Genomic DNA, 12,484 nt, shown 5'->3' with positions numbered 1-12,484 from the left:
TATTATTTCTTGTTTTGAGCAGTTCATTGAATAATATATTTTACAATTTCTGGAATTATTCCTTTCGTTAATTCTGAATTTTTTTTTAATTCAAAAACTACGGATTTCGTTCATCAAAGCTGGATTCAATCTTTTTCAGTTATTCTGGAATTATTTCTTGCATTAATTTTGGAATTATTCTGAATTTTTGTCAATTCCGGAAAATCGTTTCTTTTACTTATTATCTGATAGTTTCTTGCGTTTATTCCTGAATGAGTATTTTCATTAATTTTGGAACTACTTTTTTTATTGATACCGAAATCGTTTCTTCATCTAAAATCATTTCTTTCAGTAATTGCGAATCATTTCTCTCATTTATTCGGCAAGTGTTTCTTTCATTAATTCTGAATTTGCATTAATTTTACAATAATTTCTTTTACTGATTTTACATTTGTTTCCTTCATTCCTTTTAGAATTGATTTTGAATTTGATTCTAAAATTATTTCTTTCATTGATTCTAAAATTATTTCTTTCATTGATTCTAAAATTATTTCTTTCATTGATTCTAAAATTGTTTCTTTCATTGATTCTAAAATTGTTTCCTTCATTGATTCTAAAATTGTTTCTTTCATTGATTCTAAAATTATTTCTTTCATTGATTCTAAAATTATTTCTTTCATTGATTCTAAAATTATTTCTTTCATTGATTCTAAAATTATTTCTTTCATTGATTCTAACTTCTTCCAATAATTTATAAATAATTTCTTTCATTTTCTTCTGAAATTGTTTCTTTCTTTAATTCTGATCTTTCATTGATTTTAAAAGAATTTCAGAATTGATTTTAAAAGAATTTCAGAATTGATTTTAAAATAATTTCAGAATTGAATGACAATGAAAATTTCTTTGATTTCAGAATAATTTCTTTCAATTATTCTGGCATTATTTATTAGTTCTAAATTTTATTGATTTTATAATAATTTATTTTATTGATTCTGAAATCATTTTTAATGATTTAGAAATTGTTCCTTTTTTGGCATTATTTCTTTTATCGATTTGTGATTGTTACCTTCGTTCATTCCTGAATTATTAGATTTATATATTCATTTCAATTTTTAGATTTATTTGTTTCATTTATTCTGAAATTATTATATTGTTATTTTCATTTATTTTGATATTACATTCTTTTATTAATTTTGGTTTTTTTTCAGTGCCTGCTTACATTAATCAAGGTTTTCCCTCAATTCTGGAGTTTGTTTTCTCATTAATTCCGAATTTCTATGAGTTCTAGAATTTTTTCTTTCACTAATCCTAAATTTTCAGTCATTCTGGAATTACATTTTTCAGCGATTCTGGAAATTATTTAATTATTTCTGTCGTTATTAATTGTGGAATTATTTCTTTCATGAATTAACAATCGAATAGTTTCCATTAATTTTGATTTATTAGTTCTTTTTTTTTTTTGCACAAGTATTTTTCATGATTCTTATACAATCTGTTATAATATAGTATGTTTTATCAGATGCTGAACTCTTATGTGTACGTTTCTATGTTCTGAGTAGTTGATTTCGTTCTTTTTCTTTGAAGGTGTCACACTGCCAAACAAACAGTTATCCATCTTATCAGCCGCCATCTCCATACAGACCCCACCCAGTGTCACCGCCGGCACATGCTCACCAGTATGGGGCTCACAGCGGTCATCAGATGCACAGTAGTCTAGCGTACGGTACGGGCCATCAGCTCAGCCCGTACGGGTCGACGCAGGCCCACTACGCGTCGCTCAGCCCGGACATCTACGGCAGCCGCGCCTCCATGTACAGCAACAGTTCGCGGGCGATGCAGCAGATGAAGTCGGCGTGGGGCGACAGCAACAGCAACAGCAGCTCGGATCTGATGCAGTACAGCCAGCCGTCACCGAGGCCGCCGATGATGCCTCCGCCGCCGATACACTCGCCATCGCACGGTGGGATGAGCACGACCCCCGTTCCTCCGCCTCCCCCGCACTACCGGCAGATACCGATCGTGTCGCCGGCAAGTCATTCGCCCCACTCGTGGTCCCAGTCCCAGATACCGAGTCCCGGTGTACTGCATCCGCACTCGCCACGAACGACGCCGTCGCCGCTGCCAGCTCACACCCGTTCCCCTAGTCACAGTCAGCCGTTCAGTCCGCCGCCTCCGCCAGCAGCGCCATCGCCACATCATCCACCGCCATCAATGACTCCGCATCCGCCCCCTCCGCAGAAGACGACACCTTCACCACCTTCGGGCTCGACCACACCGGCACCAACGCGCCAGCCCATCTGTAACAGCCCCTCCGGTCAAACAGCCAACTCCGACCCCCTGCAGTCACTACAGAAGATGGTCATGCTGGACTCTGAAGCGGTCGAATCACCCATCGCGAGAGCAAATTACGAAATGGCTGCCAACCAGGCTAACGCTCCTCCGGGAGGAGTCGCCAACAGACCAGCGTCGTATTTCTCTGTCGAACAGCTGGCTGGCAGCGACCCCGGTTCCCCATATCCAACTTACTACAACCTAGATCAAAATCGCTTGTGCACACCACCACGAACTTGTATGTCCACTCCAACGAGCTCCACGTTCTCGTCGGCACCCGATTCCACATCGAGTAATTCGCCGAGGAGCGATTCCCGTACAACAACGGCCAGTGCAGATTCGTCGAACGTCGGTCACGTGAACGGTGACATAAGCGCCCAACCGGAAAGCCAGCAGCAACCGCGACGTCCCGACTTCCCGGCATTCAACGTATCCGACATGAGAATTCCGAACGGGAATCACCAGACGGAACCTGCGAGCAGAGAAGAGAACGGACCTGCATCGAGCGATTCCGAGAACAAGGATGCCCAGGATTTCCTTCACCACCTCGGGGGCAGCGTCTCCGACATCCCACAGACAGAAGGAACCGTCGATCTGAGCAACACCGGCAGGAAATCGCCAAAGTCGCCGGTCGACCGAAGGCGACCACCCTACGCCGACGATCTGCCGTGCGACCCCAGTTTGTTAGACAATTCCATGGACCCGATTCCGAGAAGCAAACCGATTCTGATGACCCCGGACAGGAGGAATTCGACGCTTCCGGAATTCGAAATAACGAACGGCAAACCGGAGGGACCGCTGGACGACGTCTATCAGCCGGACGGCTACGTACCCAGGCCCCCGAGGTACTACAGTCCGACAGCTAGATGGAACAAGATGGGTCCCCTGGAAGATGGATTCATGGGCATGCAGAGTAAAGGATATCCAGATGATTACCTGCCGATGCCAAAAGCAAAGAGGGGCAGGAAAAAGAAGATGTACTCGGAACACGAGGGAATGGTCCCCGAATGGGACATATACAACACCGAAATCACTCACCGACCGGCGAGAATTTCCAGGGGCGGCACCAGAGGACGCCGCGGCAGCCGTCGGAGGGGCGGCATAAACGCTTATGCGGGGCCACCGCCCGAAGCGCCGATGGATATGTATTCCAGTGATCCCTCCATGTTGTCCATGAGAAACCACCCGAGCAACGGCATGAACGACATGATGGGTGCCAGTGGCGTCCAGGAGAAGAACATGCCGTGGTCTAGTCACAATTACCACATGGGTCCGCCTCAGAGCATGACCCCGGACTACTGCTCCAAGGACAGCATGTCGGTAATCAAACCACCATCCATGATGGACCCACATGGGATGGATAACCAGTCGATGAACAGCAACCTGTCGTCTGCTCAACCCTCATCTCAGAATTATCAATCTGATGTTCCTGTCGACGACCGGGCCCGCGGCCCCCTGCTGTTCACCGTCAACAAGGACGGTAGCACGGTCAAGCTGCAGGACAGCGGCCAAATGCCACCCAACGGAGGCGGTTCGGCTTCGGGAGGTGTTAGCTCCCAACAGTATTACGATCCCGTTCTGGGGCAAATGGTTCAACAACCCATCAAGAAGAAACGTGGCCGGCCTTTCGGCAGTAAGAACAAACCAAAGCCCCCGGGTGAGGAGAAACCGAGACGCAGGCGGAAAAAGGAAAGTCTCAGTGGTTTCTTCGTCGGCCCGGAAGGCGGCCCGCCACCCCCTTCGATGCCCATCATGAAACCAAGGATTATAAACGGACCTTATATACGTATATCCGGAATCAAAAATCGAGCTCTGGTGGTCTCGGTGGTCAATGTTCCTCCTAAAGACGATGACGCCGAAGCAAAGTACCTGCTTCACAAGCGTCAGTTTCAGTTTGGTAGCACGATTCGTCAGAAGCTCGGCTTAGGCCCGAGCAATAGTTCGTCGCCACTGTACGACATGGTCAGCAAGGACAAGAGCTGGCTGTGTTGTCTGTGCTGCAAGAACAGCCATTACCGTGGACTAGGGGATCTGTTCGGACCTTACTACTTAAATGGCGAACAGAATCCGTCCAACATATCCGCACCGCCGTCTCCAGTCCCCTCGTACGGGGGCAACGACTCGAACAGTATGGAGGACGAGATGGACGACGAAACCACCAGGGAAGAATCCAGCAGCGAACAGCCGTCTTCCTCGAGGTTCCCGGGAAAGAAGAGGTCCGACGTCATGGAACAGATGTTCAGAGCTGCCTTACTGAGGAAGGCCAAGCAAGCCAACGTAAGTGCATGTGTGGCATCTTTCAGATCAATTTCTCTAACATTTTTGCATTATTATTCTAAAAAGATTGGCTCTCACCCATAAATACCTAAAATTTTCAAGCCAGAATCTTCAAGGTTTAATAGAAACCACCTTTACAGTATGGACCTTGTTGTCCGTTGCCGTTGATATCGAGCACGAGGCCCTTATCTTCTTTATCACTGCCTTTTCCATTAGGAAAAGTTTAATTTGAAATGTCAATTGATCCACAACAATTATTTAACATGTTCAGCAAAATGAAAGTAGTCACTAAACACTAAAAATGACTTATAAAATAATAATACGCAATAAGGCATCCGTTCTGTTTCTGCTAAATTGCCTAGAAGCTCTTGCGAACACTATTTCTTGAAAATCCGTTTACATTCTGCCCTGAGACCTCCTGAGTTCCTTCCATGTTCAGCTCACTTGCCATATTCCTCTGGCACGTAGTAAAGCAGGAGCTTTACTACGTGGTATGTTGACAGTGGATTTTTCTTGAATGCATTATTTGGATTCATGGGGCATCCGTGCAAAGAACAATTAACACAGAACACAGCGCCACCTTTCACTTTTTTTAAGCATTGCAAAGTGAAATGACTCTGGCCACATTTCATACAACGCGGGATGTTGCCTCCGCTTGCCCATGGCGATAGCGTTAACAACGGAGTCACTGGATCAATTTTCCCCTCTCCTTTTGTACGGTTCAGTTCGGATTCTTATATTAAGTATTGCTTCTGTATTGGATATTTTATCAAATACAGTGATGTTCTCCAACTCAACTAGAAAGATTGGAAGTGGCTTGTTTGCTTGGAAGTTCGTCAGCCCAGCTTACTGATAGAATTTCCGTGCCGTTCATTTGATTCACCAATTTTCGTTCGCTGAGCTCTTCTTTTGTTTGCTCAGTGCTGAAAGAAAGCACGGAGACCTTTAACAACAACTTTAATAACATGGTTTTTCTCTGACCCAGTATGTGTGGTATTCTATGTTTTCATTTTTCATAAGACGCGTGACTTTCACACAATACTTTGGACATTGCAGTTGCAGGTGAAATTCAACAAAGTTTTGTTGACTGGTAAAAACCTCTTGGTGCTTGTGTTCTTGAGTTCCGTTTGAAGTTTCAGCAATGTTAATTAGTATTGTAACTGACAACCTCAACACCAGGTCCCTTGGTTTGGTGTCAGATTATCTGTCGAAACACCTGATTCTGATACTTTTACAACCAACTTATTCTCCTGATCTTGCCCCAAGTGACTTTTTCCTTTTTCCTCGTGTAAATAATTTGTTTAAGGGGCAATGATTCTCAGGTTCCAAAGAAATGTAGCGAGCAGCAACGAAGGCACTGAGGTATGTGACAAAAAAAAAAAAAAAGGATTGTAATCCGGATTTAAATCTTTGTATGAACAATGGCAAAAAATGCATAATTGTACAGGGTAGTTACTTCGAAGGAAACACCAAATATAAAAAGATCCTATCTGTATTCATTCTTCCGTAATAAATTAGGAGTCAGAACTTTTTGCACGCGGTAGTTATATTATTACTACAATCAGTTCCTCTCTCCGAGACTGTATTTTCAAGAAAACACCTATATCCCTGACCCTCTTTAAATAAAGTAAGAAAAAAGGCACCACAAAACTCTCTGTATTCACCCTAATTCTCCCAGCTCCAGTATCCGCATCCACTGTCAGACTCCAAGTCAGATTGCAATCGTCTACGTTCCTGTGTTGACCAAAGTTAGCACCGAATCGCTTTTGGATCCCCCCGCACATATATATCCTGGTTGGCCTGGCTGAGTTTTTCGCTGACGGGAAATCGCGCACTATGGGTTGGCGGATTTCTTGTGTAGCTCATGAGGTTTCCAGCTGTTTTGCAGTTTTGCTACAGATCAGAAAGCTATTGTCTGAGCTCAAATACCAATTAGAAAAGGACACTTGGACCTATTTCACCTCGTAAAGGATACGAAAAACTACAACCCAGATATTTGGCTGATTTTGGCGCATACAAACTTCTTCAAGAGATGGTTGAATTGGAGTGCTTGTTCTCATGTTGCGAATTTGTGCAAGATGCTTTAGAATATAAAGTGGTGGAGAGTCTAATTTTTTATAGCCCTATCGGCCATTGGGTGTCTTTCATCTCCTCGGACCCTTGATAAAGTTTCTGACTCATCAACCGTTTCAAACTCGAGCATTCGTGTTTTAGATACTCAAAAAATGAAACACATAAATGTCAGAAAATCTTAATTTTTTCGATTTTTTTTGTGAAGAAATAATTCATTCTTTAAAATGTTTTCAGCCAAGATGACGCAGGGTACATTCATATTCACGTATCATATTTTCCAGAATTTTGTCGGTAAATTTTATGCAATAAATCTCACTTTTCCTGGAGGCACTTTCTTCTGGAAGCCATCATAAAAACCCCTCTAAAAGATCAACTTTAAGTGCTGCCCTCTGAAAAAAGCCCCCAATGTCATGTTCAACATATTTCTAACTCAAAATTTACGCAATCTTTATAGTCAGGAATTAACTCCTTGAAGTGAAAAGAAAAATTCTAAAAAGTGAGGAAAAGCAACCCATACATTTTTAGCACCAGGGTCTGAAAGGGACACGATAGTGCATTCTGTGCAACCAAATCACACCACGGGAAAGCATGTTGGACCTCATATTCTTGGTGGCCTATATCCGGCAGTTTATCCAATGGCCACTAGGTAGACCATGATGGATATATAGATTGTATCCAACTTCTCTTTAAGAAGCTGAATGCGTAGAAAAAAATTTCGTTGAATTACTACAAGTGTGTAGGATTCTTGCATAGGCAAGACTTACTACATTCTTAACCGTGAGAATTTAGACCAATAGAATCCTCTAGAACAGTTTCCCAACATTTTCTGTCCCTTCATCCCCCATCTTCAGAATTTTTTTCTCCCATCGCCCCCCAACGCAATCTAACCCATGGGATTCTGTGTCATACCTGTAGCTTCTACCGCCCCCGCCCCCGGAACTATTACATCGTTAACGCCCACTTTGAGAATCACTGCTCTAGAAGGACTCTATTAATATCGAGGAATGCTGGCATATACCCCGAAGCCAGAAATCCTTCAAAAACTGATTTTGTCATTGGAAACACATTGTTTCAAACTACCTTAGAAATAGGTATGCGTATCCTTAAGAAATCTGTAGATGCTTGTTCATCCCTATAAATGCATAAGATTTTTGCTTACTTTGTAGATAATATGTATTTGTACAGATCTACTAATTTCTCACCATATGGCTCCCTTGCTTTAATGAGATATTCTAGGGGGCATAGAGAACTGTGAAGAAATAAAGCTTTCAAGTTAAATATGGTGGGGGGGGGGGGGGAGGAATAGTACTTCTTTCAAAATACAGTAGAGTTGGTCATAGAACAAGGGTCATCTTAATATATGAACAAATGTGGGCATGGGGCGGAGCCTCGTATCCATGGGGGAGGTCTACATGAGATCCGGTACCATGATTTTCAAATGTAAGCATGTAAGATGTTTCTTCCGTAAAGTATGGGATTCCAGGACAACAATGAGCCCGAGGAACCCCCTCCCGATGTTGAGATGACCATGCATAAAACTTCCACAAGAAGGAAGCTCACTGAACTCTGGTACAGGGCAGGCATAAACTCGGGGAGGTTCGTTGGATCGCCCTGTATTTTACCCCCACCTATTTGTCCCATATAATTTGGCTCTTAGGAGAGATGATCACCCACTTTTTGGATCCTTGCCTGGCACACAGGGTTCCAAAAATTAATCTCGTTTATGATTTTTTTTCATTATAAATTTAGTTTTGATTAAATTCAATTCGATAAATAGGAACGGTCTGGTTTCTTAATAAGGGTAGGGGGCCCTGTAAAAGACAGGGGAGCCACGAGAAGAAAATATAGTCCGGGGAGGGGGCATTGACTGAAACAATTTGAGGAACATTACACCAACTGTAAAAGACAGGGGAGCCACGAGAAGAAAATATAGTCCGGGGAGGGGGCATTGATTGAAACAATTTGAGGAACATTACACCAGGGAATAAGTTCTGGAATTTTTGGAGCCCCACACAAAAGCTTCTTGAAAACGTTCACTGAATTCAAATTAACTTACTTACACCTATTATTTATAGTTTCCTTGGACGCATTAAGACCGTGAAAGCACACCTTCGAAACCCCTAAGTATGAGAAATAACTTAAGAAGATGTGCAGCCGAACTCTTCTATTCTCTCATTTAGATTATCACCGAATTATTCAGAATTGTAAATTCCATATAAGAGCTTTGGGAAAATAGCCATTCCAAAATATTTGAGCAACGAACTATGTGGATGAACATGTATGTCATAATGTGTGCAAGGTACTCTGTGATGCTTATTACTCTCTCATTCCGTTGCATGCCCAGGGTCAGAAGCCGTCAGAAGTTCATCAGGGCTCAGTCTACAACGGGGACGTCGGTAATTACTTGCCCGGTCAATACGCTCCGGAATCTTGTAGCTTCGACGACAACAAAGGATTCTGGGTACACGAAGATTGCGCGATATGGTCCAAGGGAATATATCTAGTTGCCAATCGTGTCAACGGCCTGGAGGAGACGATCATCGAGGCCGCAGAAACGGTCAGTGCAGTAATTACATCCGCTATAACTGTATATTGGTGCATAAATAACAGGGTGCATGGCGTTTTACTTGTGAACCGTTGATCCTAGGGGCATGCTTTCAGTTAGAAAAAGTATTCAAATAATGTGTTGATATCATATACGTTACGTTCATATTTCAAGGGGTTGTTTATTCATTAAAATTTAAAAATAAACTTTTTATGTGGACACCCTGTCCTCAAAAATCCAATTACAAAGTTTTCGCCCTGTTTCCTCCTAAATCCAAAAAAAGAGATCCACGTTTCAAAGTGCAATATTGAATGAGATATTTGAATTCAAAAAACGGAGAAATGTGACATAAATGTCGGTAAAACGAATTTAACCCGCCGTCTACGCTGTTTTCATCCTAAATTTTCTCGGTATTTTTTAATTCAAATATCTCAGCGAACATTGCACTTGGAAACGTTGAATTTTTCGTTGGCCTCGAGGAACTTCAGGGCAGGGACTTTCTAATTTTGTTGTTGAGGACAGGGTGTTCGTATAAAAAGTTATCTTTTATTTTATTTTTCAATAACTTCACAACCCCTTGCAATACGAATGACGTATATCGGTTTTTACACGTTATTTGAATACTTTTCTAATTGAAAGTATGCCTCTAAGATGAACGGTCCGTCAGTAATTTGCGGTGCGTACTATTACCTATGCATCCTGTATACATGCAATTTTTATTCTAGATTCCTTATTGTATATATATGAAATATTGTTGTTTGTTATTTTCAAATAAACTAATAAACTTCCGGATACACCCATCCTCCGGGAAAGTTTCGATATCTCTCTGGGATGTGAAGCGAGGTGTGTTCTGTCCTTCAACGTTTAATGTACACATACCGTACCCAACTACCGTAACCCACTTACTGGGGCGTATGCAAAGGGGGGTTTGGGGTTCTAACCCCTCTGAAGCCGAGATTATAGTGTTATTTTGCGGGAAAAAACGGTTAAACCTCCCCCTCCCTACTTGAGGAAAAAAAAAAATTTTAACCCCTCTTGAGAAAATTCTGCGTACGCCTATTATTGATAATAATGAATTATACTCAATAATAATAATAATTGTATTATTACTTACTCATAATGTGGACGCGGTAGCCCAGGTCGATAAGTAGCAGGTCGCCTGAAGTACCGAAGGATGTTTAGAGGTGTCGCGAGTTCGATACCCGGTTCGTCCTTGTCAGAAACTTTCCTGACGCAGGGGTACAACAGAAAAGGCGGCATGACCACAGAAAAAGATAGCTACAGCAGGGAGTCCCAGATCCAGGGATTAGCACACCAACCTCTCGATAAGCATAAAAAACAATCCTGCCGTTCGGAATCGGCAATAAATTGTAGGTCCCGGTCTAATTAGCTCTCATTTGTAGAAAATTACCGTAGTGCGACAAAAACGATCAAATGAACTTATTCACAATGTGCGAAAAATACACTTCTCATTGTCAGGATTTTCGCCAGTCGAGATCTTGACTGTCAGGATTTTAATACGCCAAAGCCGTTCGTCCCAAATCCCGATAATATACCGAAATCTTGACAGCCCTAAATCCCGACAACACCGAAATTTGGACAGCCTCGAATCCTGCAGTACCAGAATCCTGACATACCAAAACCTCGATAGACAATACCTAAAAATTTCGACAGCCCCAAATCCCGCCAATACGGAAATCTCGAGGAAACCCTTAATTCCTACAATATAGATTACAATGAACATGAGTAAATTTTCGAACAAAATAGCTACGATTTTATTATTTCCACTCTACAACATGTGATCTCTATTTTTTTTCTCTCTCTCTCGTAGATATGTTCAAGGTGTAAATTTCCGGGAGCTTCATTGACATGCGCTTGGCACGAATGTTCCGAAGGTTTCCATTACATGTGTGCCCGAAACAATTGTAAGTATCGTTTCAAAAATCGCAGCCCATACCAGGGTTACACAACCTTCGACCAGCAAATACGCTCCATCCAGCTGGTGAAAAAAGCAGCAACACGTTTAGCGGCTCGCGAGAGTATCTAAAAAGTGAGAAGGTTGTGTATCCCTGGTTTGTTTAGAAGTTGGTTGTTTTTTTTTTATTTTGTTTACTTTTCCCCCAAGCTTAAATTCTGTGGTGTTTTGGTCAGAACATGATAACTCCGAAATCACATTTTTGAGATATAAGCATTTTCATTGTCATTTAAAAATCGAAAAAAATAAAGCATGCACCCAAATACAGATAAAAATATCATACATCAGCATGTTGTTTAGCCGTACGCATGTACTTGTGCATTTATCTCACTTCTGGTTAGTTATAATTAGCAAGACTTACTTTCAGATCATAAAGCCATTTTTTTGGAGACATCATGTTCTGACCAAACATCACAAAATTGCCAGGGCATTCATACTTGCACCAGTGCAGGAACGGGCATTACGCATTACGCGTACCACAGATGTTTAATTTTTGCATTGTTTTGTGTTTTCCATAGTGATATTATAACTGATGATATAAACCCCCCCCCCCTCTTTTCTATTCTTCACACATATGTACTTGGTCTGTGATGTGCATTATGCTTATCATAGATTTTTATTTCTTATGTATGTTTACACCATACTTGCATTTCTGTTGCTTACCCTTCCCTTTATTATCAATTTCCCCCCCCATCTCGGACTGTGACGTGCATTGTGCTTACCACAGATGTTTAATTTCATTGTTTTGTGTTTACTTAGCATTTCCGGTCTCCCCCCCCCCCCTTTTTTTTTTACCGTCATATACTTTTAAAAAGCGTTCTCATGTTTGGTCAGGTGAGGTGGATAGATTGATGTTGATAGAAGGTGTTGCTACTTCTCAAACAGATTCCTTTAGGTTAGAGGTTCCCGCAAGAAATATTAACGTTGATGTATACAAAAATTGCCACGTTTTCAAGAGAAATAAATTCAATTGGTCGAATGGTCGACGCGTTTCGGCTCTTCAATGGAGAGCCGTCATCAGGACTTCGTGGTCAGAATTCACACGAATGAGTCGTGGAGGAGTGATGTTTACGTCTGGTCGTCCGAAGAGTTCGCCTTTGTATTTGCTGCGTCCGAGTGGTCTTTGGATGCGAATTGGGGAGCCATCTGTTGCAAAGTGTTGAAAGTTTTTTCACGACTGAGGTTAATAAAGCCTGTCCAGCTGACGAGATGGGTGGCGTGTTTCTTCCATCATTAACGAGGAAATTCTGGCATGTTCTGATGAAGTATCCCTCGAGAAAATTCAATTCAGAATTGTGTGTTGC

The 12,484-nt window shown here is 42.0% G+C and overlaps 1 protein-coding gene across 2 annotated transcripts in view; it reads left to right on the top strand.

Annotated features, from left to right (window-relative positions):
• Window positions 1–12,484, top strand: part of LOC149068382 (uncharacterized) — a 186,598-nt gene that overhangs the window by 165,288 nt on the left and 8,826 nt on the right. For both annotated transcript variants that reach the window (XM_089251525.1, XM_089251524.1), the window contains exons 4-6: window positions 1,564–4,587; window positions 9,005–9,217; window positions 11,037–11,130. In XM_089251525.1, the coding sequence (XP_089107651.1) occupies window positions 1,564–4,587; window positions 9,005–9,217; window positions 11,037–11,130 (3,331 nt within the window). The remainder of the gene's footprint in view (window positions 1–1,563; window positions 4,588–9,004; window positions 9,218–11,036; window positions 11,131–12,484) is intronic.

The sequence above is a fragment of the Pholcus phalangioides genome, unplaced genomic scaffold (genome assembly GCF_987345545.1).
Source record: "Pholcus phalangioides strain wild (caught in Gottingen) unplaced genomic scaffold, Ppha-v1.0 ptg000027l_1, whole genome shotgun sequence".
Taxonomy (NCBI): Eukaryota; Metazoa; Arthropoda; class Arachnida; order Araneae; family Pholcidae; genus Pholcus; species Pholcus phalangioides.
This window is presented reverse-complemented; position numbering and strand designations above follow the sequence as displayed.